The sequence below is a fragment of the Bos javanicus genome, chromosome 15, assembly GCF_032452875.1.
Source record: "Bos javanicus breed banteng chromosome 15, ARS-OSU_banteng_1.0, whole genome shotgun sequence".
Lineage (NCBI taxonomy): Eukaryota > Metazoa > Chordata > Mammalia > Artiodactyla > Bovidae > Bos > Bos javanicus.
In genome coordinates, this window is record NC_083882.1 from 78994313 (window position 1) to 79006941 (window position 12629).

A 12629-nucleotide genomic window follows, 5' to 3' on the forward strand; every position below is an offset into this window, starting at 1 on the left:
CTGAGATACCCGGCCTATATGTTCAGGTCAATTCTTTGACTGAATGTGAAGTGACTCTTTCTGTTTTTTCTTTATATTCTTTCCACTCATATGGATGGATTTATACCACAATAAAGCCATATTTTATAGAGGCAGATCATACCACCTGAAAAGAGCCTTAGAGGTAATATAGCTTAAACCCCTCTTCTACACAGGGTGATCTGAGGGGTATAAAGCAAGAGTGAGTATTTAGAGTGGTGTTCCTGCCTGGTTTATAGCATGGTTCTAACTAAAGAGAAAGACATCCATGGTGGTTAAAGATTTCTGCCTCTAGCTTTAACCCAGAGAAGGCAATGGCAGCCCACTCCAGTAACTTGCCTGGAAAATCCCATGGATGGAGGAGCCTGGTAGGCTGCAGTCTATGGGGTCTATGGGGTCTCGAAGAGTCAAACATGACTGAACAACTTCACTTTCACGCATTGGAGAAGGAAATGGCAACCCCCTCCAGTGTTCTTGCCTGGAGAATCCCAGGGACAGAGGAGCCTGGTGGGCTGCCCTCTATGGGGTCACACAGAGTCGGACACGGCTGAAGCGACTTAGCAGCAGCAGCTTTAACCCAGATCCTCCTACCTACCGGTGTGTTGAACATTACTGCTTTTCTATTTATAACGAGTATACTTGTACAGCCTGTAACAAGTATGAGTCTGTCCTCTGCATTAGACATTTACCAAATCTAACATTGCTTTGCCATGATTTAGTTCAGTTCAGTCTCTCAGTCATGTCTGACTCTTGGCGACCCCATGGACTGCAACACGCCAGACTTTCTTGTCCATTCCCAACTCCCAGAGCTTGCTCAAACTCATGCCATTGAGTTGGTGATTGCCATGTTTATGCTAAAGTATTTCAGTGGCAAGTATGAAGAAAGAGGTCAAGATATAGGAATTTGACTGTAATATTAAAGCATTACACATATCATTGATAAATTGCAATTGAACAATGATATTTTCCATGAGCCATTGTTGCATGTATGAGGATAAAGTGATGTGAAGACATTATAATGGTAAAGAATGAAGAATACTGAAATTTACAAGCTAGAATAAAGTTTTTGATGTATTGTTCCCTTTTTTTCACAGATTACTCTCAAGAAAGAAGAATCATTTTGCCCATATTCCTATCTGAGTTAGAAATTATTTTTAAAAAATTTCCATAATTTCTCATTAGTTTTTTCAATTTGAGGAGAGGAAACCTACAATTAACTGAATCAGTCAGTTCTATTTTTGGAATTCCATTTAATGGGCTTAAAATTTTCTTCTATTTATATATTCCCCACCAGATACAATATAATGGGGTAGTATTTATGTTGAATTAGTCTTTAGATGGTGACATAAAACTGATTATATATATGAGGATGGATTAATTAGATCCATGTTTATTAATCTCTGAATTAATAGTAGTCCATTGACACCCTATTTTAACTATATTTCTGACTATATTTGCTGCCATTTTGCTGCTCATCAGTTCAGTTCAGTTCAGTCACTCAGTCGTGCCCGACTCTTTGCGACCCCATGGACTATAGCCTACCAGGCTCCTCTGTCCATGGGATTTTCCAGGAAATAGTACTGGAGTGGATACAACAAGTCAAAAGAAGTCTAAGTGAATTGATGAAGTATGCCAGGAGTACACATATTTAAGTCTTTTCTATTATGCAAGAATCATCCTAATTTTTTCACTATGAGAATTTTTCTTAACATGGCATAGTGCTTTACAAATACCACCCTGAACAACAGAGGAATTATGTAGGCTTTATTTTTCCATTCTGAAATATTGTCACATAAGGTCATTTTACAATGGCAACAAGAAAATTGAAGACCATCAGAGGCTTTTAATTGTATAATTGCAATGGATAAATATGTCTCTTTCAGTACATTATGGTATTTTAAATACATGGTCACATCCTAGCTTTCTCAACAAACTAATTTAGTGCTTTAGCCTTCAGGAAACCAGATCAGAAGCAGATAAAATAGTCAAATAGCAAGAACTTAGAGCTTATTCTTTCTAGTGAAATTAATAAGCATGTCTTTATAGTATATTATCCTAATGTTTAAAACTATTTTATGGACCTTCCAAACAAACATGTGTATATGTGTTCAATATGTTAACCATATTCTGATATACATTTTTAAGCTACTTATCAAACCCTCATTTAATTTTGTACTAATGACATATAATTAGCAGTGAAAAAGTGTTGTCTTCTATTTTTAGTTTATTATATATTTGTTTATTTGATCTTCCAGACAACATGTAGTGCTTTGTTTATATAATGCAATGCTCAGTCTTTAGCAAAGAACTCTGATAAACAGGGTGATATAAAGCAATCTTTTACATAGGTGGTTTTTTGTAAACCACAAAGAGACAAAGAGGGGTATTTAATCAGAGCTAAGAGTAAGGAAAATGGGAAGGAAATTGGTGTGCAGAGAGTCACAGAAGAATCGATAGCTGATAATGAAGCACAATTATGTACTTTACCATGATTCTGTCCACTGTCCCTTAACTTCTTTTACTCTTTTTTTTAAACTGTATTCAGATAAAATTGACAAATAACATGCTTATGATATAGGGCATGAAGATTTAATATATGTGTACATTGTGAGATAATTACTACAAAAAGTTAGTTAACACATTCATCAATTTACATAGCTATCATTTTGAGTGTGCCTACCAAGAACACCTTTAAGAACTACTCTCTCAGCAAATTTCAGTCTTACAATACACAATTGTTAACTAGAGTTGCAGTGCACATTAGACCCCCAGAACTTATTCATCAAGTAACAGAAAGTATGTAAACTTTGATCATCACCCATTGCTCCCACCTTTCAGCCGATAGCAACAGCCGATCTACTCTCTATTCCTATGTGCTTGACCAGTTGGATTCTATGTGTTTGTGAGACCGTGCAGTACTTGTTTTCCTCTGTATGGATTATTCCACTTAGCATATGCCCCTCATGGTTCTTCCATGTTGTAGCCAATATAACTTCTAACAGGCATGGACTCGTACACTTCAAAATCTGAGTAACTGTCAGATCCTCTGCCTGCTATTTTTTCATCTCCCAAATTGAATCCTTTTCCGAATATCCAAAGATACCTTTCCTTTAGACTAGTTTTAGATATTTTTACTTTTGAATAATAGAGCACTATGTGTTATCTCATGAAGAATTTCAGGCTTATTATGAATTACTTGACTGTTTAGTTAATACATTATTAATACCAGCTTATATTTAGTAGTATTTAAGCTACAGGATGTATTGTAGTACACAAAGAACTGAAAAGCTCAAAGATCAATGAACAAAATGCACTACATATCTTAGTGTAATTTAAATAGTGCTTGAAAATTAACATATTGAAAAAGTCAGAAAAGTTTTTCCCAGAAACTAATACCACATACAAATTCTGGAAATATAAAGAAGCATGACAGGTGGGGGAAATAGAAATATACTTCAAATAGAAATTATGTTTCTCATGTAACCTCCCATTTAATTTTAATAAGTCAACAATCAGCATATATGCATGGATGTGTATGTGTGTACGTACATAAAATATACAATTTTAAAACCATTTATCCTTCAATTTTTTCAGAGTTTGTTTCACATCCTTGTTCCTTAGGCTATAAATCAGAGGGTTTAACATGGGAATCACAAGGGTGTAAAACAAAGAGGTCATTTTGTCTTCATCTAGCGAGTAGGAAGAACTTGACCTGAAATACATGAAAAGCATTGTTCCCTGGAAAATTGCCACAGAAGTTAGGTGAGAGATGCAGGTAGAGAAAGCTTTGAACCCCGCTTTGGCAGAGTGGATCTTCAAGACTGATAGGATAATATAACAGTAAGAGACAAGAACTCCTGAAATTGTACTCAGTTCAATGAAGCCAAAAGCAGTAAATATCAGTAACTCATTGACCTGTGTATCTGAGCAAGATAGCAATAGAAGAGGAGCAACATCACAAAAAAAGTGATTAATCTCATTTGACCCACAGAAACATAAGCGGAATGCTAATGTCATGTGTATCAACGTCTCTGCTATACTCACCAGGTAAACCCCAGCCATGAGCAGGGAGCACACCCCACTGGACATGCTGACTGCATAGAGCAAGGGGCTGCTGATGGCCTTGTACCGGTCATAAGCCATCACTGCCAGCAGGAGACACTCGCAATCTATAAAGGTATAGAGCACCAATAATTGCAGGGCACAGCCATAGAAGGGAATTGATTTGTTCTTAGCCAATAGATCCACCAGCATCTTGGGGCCAACTGCTGTGGAAATGCTGAGGTCACAGAAGGAGAGGTGGCTGAGGAAAAAGTACATGGGTGTGTGCAGCTGCGGATCCATCCTAATCAGGGTGATCATTCCGAGATTTGCCAGAAGAGTAATGAGATAAACAAGGAGGAACATGGTAAATAGAATAACTTTGGTCTTGGTGTTATCAGTAATTCCCAAGAAAATGAATTCAGTTAAGGAGGAGCAATTCCCTGTGTCCATTCTTCTTTGTTCTTGTGTAAACTTTTGGAGAAAATGATCAAGAAAATGATACTTGCATGTGCGACACTTTTCAGCATCTACAAAATGTCAAAATACAGAATATTTTTCTTGTAAGTATCTTTTTATACTTAGAAAATTATTCAGTCATGCACCCACTCTTTAAAGAGGCATGGCTCTCTATTCTGCAATAATAAAAAAGTCTCTGAGAAAGACCTTTGAGAAATTGGATGTAAATCTAGATGTCATTCATGAGGTTTTTTTTTTGTTTTTTTGTTTTTTTTTACTTTCTATAAGCTCTTCTCTGAGTGTTAGTTTCTTCATCCCAGGGAGCAGATTTAGAGAAATTTGACTCTTTACCTCTTGAGAAAAACCTAGAAGAGACACCAGTGTTAGAGAGACCAGGCCATAAGATATCGGACTGAGCATTTATGAGGGCTGAAAATAGTCACCTAGATACAAAGAACGATAACAATTTTTATGCTTCTCAAAAAAGCATGATTGGTTTCAGAGAATTTTATTTAATTCCAGAAACAGCGAGTACATCAATGACTAGTAATAAAAAATAATTATATTCCTGGATTTAGTTTATGCTATGATCAGTATTTTCTTGGACATGAATTAAGTATTATTGACCTGATTTTCTAGAAATTTATTCTTGCTTCCCCACAATGCTCATTACCTCTTTGTGGAGTGGCAGTTGTCAAAAGGTGAACCTCTTTTAACGAGTGGAAAAAAGAGCTAAAAGGAAGTGAAAACAAGAATTTATTGTATGATTCGCATCATTTTAGATTTTAAATGGCCCGTTAGTTACTAAAGTGGAAATAAGATGAGGGATAATAATGTTTCTAAAATGCATAGACTTTCCTCTTTGTTATATGTGTGTATGTGTATACAGGTTAATGTTTATAAGAATAGAATGGGAGCAATGAACTTTTTTTCCCCTCAGACCTAAGTAAACATGGCACGTGGTCCACATGGAGATGAATTTGTACATGTTTTTATTTTTACTGTGGTACCTACTCTATTTTAATAAAGAAAACATACTTTAAATTCATGTATACATTTTTCCAATGATTAAAAAGTAAATATTTCCTGTGAAGAAAAAGCAAAATAAAATAAACAGTTGCATTCTGGATATTAACAAGTTCAGATTCTTGTGATTCTGAGATCAAAATATTTCTAGCCATTGATTTCAGATTTTCATGAGTAGGCAGGCACAAAAATGTTATGTATTTTCTTCTATATTCTTTAAGTTAGGAACTGGAAACCTACCTGAGATGAGCAGGTCTTGGCTAGCTGAACAATAAGCAGATGGCCTCTTATTTTACCAGGTACATTGGGGCTTAAATCCCTGTGCTACTGCCCCTCTGTTTTGATCTTATGCAAACATTTCATTAATTATACTTCTGCTTCTGTATTTTCCCCTGAGAATTCAGAACAGGCTGCATTTTCATACTTCACTACTGTCATCAAATTGATCTATGGTAAAAAGAAAACTGCAAAATTTTTTTGTATGATGTGCTTCACAGTTATGAAATGGTTTTGTCCTTCTTTAGTTAAAGAGTAAACCTACTGAAACTCAAAAAGATCCTCCCTCCATTATTTTCATTTTGTTAGATTTGTTCATAGTGTTTGAGTCTCCTTCACATCTCATTTAAAGATATTACCACACTTGGTTCATGTTTCAGTATTTACTGAAATGTAATATGTACATTATAAAATTCACCCTTCTAATGTATACAGTTCTTTGTTTTTACTATATTTTTAAGGTTCTTAGGTTATCACCAGTATTTACTTCCACAACATTTTCATTATTACAATAAGAAATCCATATTTATTAGCTGTCACTTTCCCTTCCTTCCTCCTTGAGCCCTGGTAACTACTAATTTACTTTCTGATTCTTTGTGCTTTCCAATTCTCAGCCTCCTTTTTTTAAAATTTTATTTTATTTTTTAACTTTACAATATTGTATTGGTTTTGCCATATATCAACATGAATCCACCACAGGTATACACGTGTTCCCCACCCTGAACCCTCCTCCCTCCTCCCTCCCCGTACCATCCCTGCACGATACTGGATGCTTGGGACTGGTGCACTGGGATGACTCAGCCTCCTTTTAAACAGAAATATGCAACATGCTTTTTGTTTGTTTGTTTTTGTTGTTGTTATTCATCAGCCTTATTTTCTTCATTGAAACATATTCAAGGTTCCTCTATATTGCATATTTATCCTTCTTTGAATTTTTGCCACACTTCACCTGTTTTGACAAACAAAATTAGTGGAAATATTATAAGTCACTTCTGGGTCTTGTCTTGAAGAAGACAGTATGTGAAAGCCATGAATTACTATTACAACTAGCCATCTGATTAAGCAGTGTGGCACATTCTGAGATTACATGAACTGAAAGGGGAGAATTTGGGTTCATCTTTCTAGACATTTTCATCTAATGTCAATTATTAAAGTACTTGCAACCTAGCCAGTCTTTCCACTGAATATTTCATGCAACCTCAGTAAACACGGGAAAGAACAAAATAAGGAGTCAGTGGCCACTTTCTTAAGTTATTTAGTTTTGAAATACAGTTTATGTAGGAAGAGATAACTAGAACAGTGTGCAAAAATAAATCAGAGAAACACGCTTTTGAATATATATAAATGCATGTATATTCAAGGGTTTCTGACTGCCTAACAGAAGATGTGAGTTCGATCCCTGGGTTGGGAAGAGCCTCTGAAGTAGAAAATGGCAACCCACTCCAGTATTCTTGCATGGGAAATTTGGGCAGAGGAGTCTGGCAAGCTATCATCCATGGGGTCACAAAGAGTAAGACATGACTGAGCATACCTGGTCAGTGGTCCTTCTCAAGTTATTTAGTTTTGGCATGTAGTTTATGTAGCAAGAGATTAGTGGAAGAATGTGCAAAAATAAATCAGAGAAGCAAGCTTTTGAATATGTATATATATATATATATATATATATATATATATATATATATATAAATGCATGTATATTCAAAGATTGAGGAAAAATGTTTGAAAACTATCTATCTATCTATATATCTGACAAAGAACTTGTAGCCAAAGTATATGAACAGTCCTCATAGACATTAAGACAACAAACAATCTAATAAAAATGAACAAGTTTTTCAGGGAATGTTTAACAGGAGGATTCCTACGTGCCGTTTCTCATAAATCCTCTGTTCCTTAGTTTCTCTTGTCAGAAACCAGTGGAGTGGCAAGCTGCTCCCAGGACTGAGGTCGTGATGAGACAGGCTTGAATCTCCTTCAGTAATCCTTCTCTTTACGACAAAACTGCTTAGTCTCGATCCTCTTTCTTGAGATATGGACTGTCTCCTGACATTGTGACCATTATTAATCCCTTGTTCCCTTGGTAATGGTTGCTGTACATTTGGTTTTCTGATCTTTATCATTCTCAAAGAAATTTCTTGTACAACAGCCTATATATACTCACAGGAAGATCATTAAAGCACCTTTGCCCCATCAGAGCTTGGATCCCCATATCTTTCTTTCTTTCTCTCTCTCCCCCTCCCTTTGGCTCTCTCTTTCACTTTCTTATCCCTTTCTTTCACTTTCACTCCCTTTGGCTCTCTCTTTCACTTTCACGTCGACTCCAGACCACCAGGTTCCAGTCCACTAAAGGACCCCAACACAAATTAAGTCTCATCAAGAAGATGTACACAAAGAAACTCACTTCAGACCTAGAAACACATAAGAAACTCACTTCAGACCTAGAGACACATACAGACTTAAAATGAGGGGATATAAGAAGATACTCCACATACAAATGAAAATCAAAGGAAGCTGGAAAAGCAATATTCATATCAGACAAAATAGACTTTAAATTAAAGAATGTTAAAAGAGACAAGGAAAGACACTACACAATGACCAAAGGATCAATCCATGAAGAAGACATAACAATTGTAAATATATATGCACTCAATACAGGAACACTTCAATATATAAGGCAAGTGCTAATATCTATAAAAGGAGAAATTAGCAGTAACACAACAATAGTGGGGAACTTTAACACTCAAATTACACCAACGGATGGATCACCCAGGCAGAAAATTAATAAGTAAACCAAGTCTTAAATGACACAACAGACCAGATAGATTTGATATTTGTAGGACATTCCATCTGAAAGAAGCAGAATAAACATTCATCTCAAGTAAACACAGAATATTTTCCACAATAGGTCATATCATGGATCACAAACCAAGACTTGGTAAATTTTTAAAAATTGAAATAATAACAAGCATCTCTTTCCAATGACAATATGAGAAATCCATTACAAGATAAAGCTGTAAAAAACACAAACTTATGGAGGCTAAACTGTATGTGACTAAACAACCAGTATCACTGAAGAATACAAAGAGGAAATCGAAAAATACTTAGAGACAAATGACAACAAAAACAAGACAATCCAAAACCCAAGGTGCTCAGCAAAAACGGTTCTAAGAAGGTAGCTTATTGCAATACAGTCTTACCTCAGGAAACAAGAAAAATCACAAATAAACAACCTTACATTACACTTCAAGCAACTAGAGAAAGAATAAACAAAACCTGAAGTTAATAGAAGGAACCAAAACATAAAGATCAGAGCATAAATAAATGAAAAACATAAAGAAAATAATAACAAAGGTCAGTGAAATTAAAAGCTGGTTCTTTTAGAATATAAAGTTGATAAACCTTCAGTCAGACTCATCAAGAGAAGCAAAGAGAAGACTCAAGTCAATAAAATTAGAAATGAAAGACAAGAAGTAACAACTGACATTACAGATATTTTCCATCAGTCACTGGTGACGTGCACGAGGGATGTGTTATGGAAAGAAGAAGAAAAGTTAGTGATGAGGACTGAAGTAGACAGCCTAGAATACATCAGAGTCTTTTGATTTGCTGTTCCCTATTTTTGTGGAATTTCAAGAATTTTCATGGAATAGAAGAGTAACTCCATGCCATTGCCACAACTTGGATTTGAATTGTGAATTTCCTAAAAAACACTCAATTCTTCTTTAAGTTATCCAATTTCAGATGAGGAAGCCTATTGTAATCAAATGTTGTCTGCTTCAATACTATTTTTGACTTCCATTTAATTGGCTTAATTTTTTTTCATATCATATTTATTAGATCCAATAAAATGGACAAATATGTAGGTCACATCAGTCTTTAGATGCTGTAATATACATCTTTTTGGGGTGTTAGTTCTAAAAGGTCTTGTAGGTCTTCATAGAACCATTCAACTTCAGCTTCTTCAGTGTTACTGATTGGGGCATAGACTTGGATTGCTGTTATATTGAATGGTTTGCCTTGGAAATGAACAGAGATCATTCTGTCATTTTTGAGATTGCATCCAAGTACTGCATTTTGGACTCTTTTGTTGACTATGATGGCTACTCCATTTCTTCTGAGGGATTCCTGTCCACAGTAGTAGATATAATGGTCATCTGAGTTAAATTCACCCATTCCAGTCCATTTTAGGTCACTGATTCCTAGAATGTTGACATTCACTCTTGCCATCTCTTGTTTGACCACTTCCAATTTGCCTTGATTCGTGGACCTGAAATTCCAGGTTCCTATGCAATATTGCTCTTTACAGCATCATACCTTGCTTCTATCACCAGTCACATCCATAGCTGGGTATTCTTTTTGCTTTGGCTCCATTTCTCCACTGATCTCCAGTAGCATATTGGGCACCTACTGACCTGGGGAGTTTCTCTTTCAGTATCCTATCATTTTGCCTTTTCATACTGTTTGTGGGGTTCTCAAGGCAAGAATACTGAAGTGGTTGCCAATCACTTCTTCAGTGGACCACATTCTGTCAGATCTCTCCACCATGACCCACCCATCTTGGGTTGCCCCACAGGCATGGCTTAGTTTCATTGCGTTAGACAAGGCTGTGGTCCTAGTGTGATTAGATTGATTAGTTTTCTGTGAATATGATTTGAGTGTGTCTGCCCTCTGATGCCCTCTTGCAACACCTACCATCTTACTTGGGTTTCTCTTACGTTGGGCATGGAGTATCTTTTCACGGCTACTCCAGGAAAGCACAGCCGCTGCTCCTTACCTTGGACAAGGGGTATCTCCTCACCACTGCCCTTCCTGACCTTCAAGGTGGGATAGCTCCTCTAGGCCCTCCTGCGCCCACACAGCCACGGCTCCTTGGACGTGGGGTGGGTCCACCTGGCCGCCGCCCCTGGCCTTGGGTGTGGGGTTGCTCCTCCCAGCCGCTGCCTTTGGCCCTGGGCTTGGGGGCATGGAGTAGCTCCTCTCGGCCACTGTCCCGACCTCGGAATCTGGGTAACTCCTCTCATTGCTGCCCCTGACCTTGGACGTGGAGTAGCTTTTTATTATAGGGGACTGGAATGCAAAAGTAGGAAGTCAAAAAACACCTGGAGTAATAGGCAAATTTGTCCTTGGAATATGGAATGAAGCAGGGCAAAGACTAATAGAGTTTTGCCAAGAAAATGCACTGGTCATAGCAAACACCCTCTTCCAACAACACAAGAGAAGACTCTCTACAGGGACATCACCAGATGGTCAACACCGAAATCAGATTGATTATATTCTTTGCAGCCAAAGATGGAGAAGCTCTATACAGTCAGCAAAAACAAGACCAAGAGCTAACTGTGGCTCAGACCATGAACTCCTTATTGCCAAATTTAGACATAAATTGAAGAAAGTAGGGAAAACCACTAGACCATTCAGGTATGACCTAAATAAAATCCCTTATGATTATACAGTGGAAGTGAGAAATAGATTTAAGGGCCTAGATAGATACACTGCCTATGGAATGAGGTTTGTGACATTGTACAGGAGACAGGGATCAAGACCATCCGCATGGAAAAGAAATGCAAAAAAGCAAAATGGCTGTCTGGGGAGGCCTTACAAATAGCTGTGAAAAGAAGAGAAGCGAAAAGCAAAGGAGAAAAGGAAAGATATAAGCATCTGAATGCAGAGTTCCAAAGACTAGCAAGAAGAGATAAGAAAGCCTTCTTCAGCGATCAATGCAAAGAAATAGAGGAAAACAACAGAATGGGAAAGACTAGAGATCTCTTCAAGAAAATCAGAGATACCAAAGGAACATTTCATGCAAAGATGGGCTCGATAAAGGACAGAAATGATATGGACCTAACAGAAGTAGAAGATATTAAGAAGATATGGCAAGAATACACAGAAGAATTGTACAAAGAAGATCTTCACGACCCAGATAATCATGATGGTGTGATCACTGACCTAGAGCCAGACATCCTGGAATGTGAAGTCAAGTGGACCTTAGAAAGCATCACTATGAACAAAGCTAGTGGAGGTGATGGAATTCCAGTTGAACTATTTCAAATCCTGAAAGATGATGCTGTGAAAGTGCTGCACTCAATATGCCAGCAAATTTGGAAAACAGCAGTGGCCACAGGACTGGAAAAGGTCAGTTTTCATTCCAATCCCAAAGAAAGGCAATGTCAAAGAATGCTCAAAGTACCGCACAATTGCACTCATCTCACATGCTAGTAAAGTACTGGTCAAAATTCTCCAAGCCAGGCTTCAGCAATACATGAACCATGAACTTCCTGATGTTCAAGCTGGTTTTAGAAAAGGCAGAGGAACCAGAGATCAAATTGCCAACATCCGCTGGATCACGGCAAAAGCAAGAGAGTTCCAGAAAAACATCTATTTCTGCTTTATTGACTATGCCAAAGACTTTGACTGTGTGGATCCCAATAAACTGTGGAAAATTCTGAAAGAGATGGGAATACCAGACCACCTGATCTGCCTCTTGAGTAATCTGTATGCAGATCAGGAAGCAACAGTTAGAACTGGACATGGAGCAACAGCCTGGTTCCAAATAGGCAAAGGAGTACGTCAAAGCTGTATATTGTCACCCTGCTTATTTAACTTATATGCAGAGTACATCATGAGAAACGCTGGACTGGAAGAAGCACAAGCTGGAATCAAGATTGCCAGGAGAAATATCAATAACCTCAGATATGCAGATGACACCACCCTTATGGCAGAAAGTGAAGAGGAACTCAAAAGCCTTTTGACGAAAGTGAAAGTGGAGAGTGAAAAAGTTGGCTTAAACCTCAACATTCAGAAAACGAAGATCATGG

At 37.3% G+C, this 12629-nt stretch overlaps 1 protein-coding gene across 1 annotated transcript; it reads right to left on the reverse strand.

Moving 5' to 3' along the window:
• Positions 1-3582: 3582 nt before the first annotated feature.
• LOC133261442 (olfactory receptor 5W2-like) lies at positions 3583-4518 on the reverse strand. Its single transcript, XM_061439925.1, has one exon. It carries the CDS (start codon positions 4510-4512, stop codon positions 3583-3585), a length of 930 nt encoding a protein of 309 aa, XP_061295909.1. The 5' UTR covers positions 4513-4518.
• Between the last annotated feature and the right edge of the window lie 8111 nt (positions 4519-12629).

What these genes read in the sequence shown, in the direction of transcription:
- LOC133261442 (XM_061439925.1), bottom strand. Translation starts at nt 4,512, where the DNA reads ATGGACACAGGGAATTGCTCCTCCTTAACTGAATTCATTTTCTTGGGA.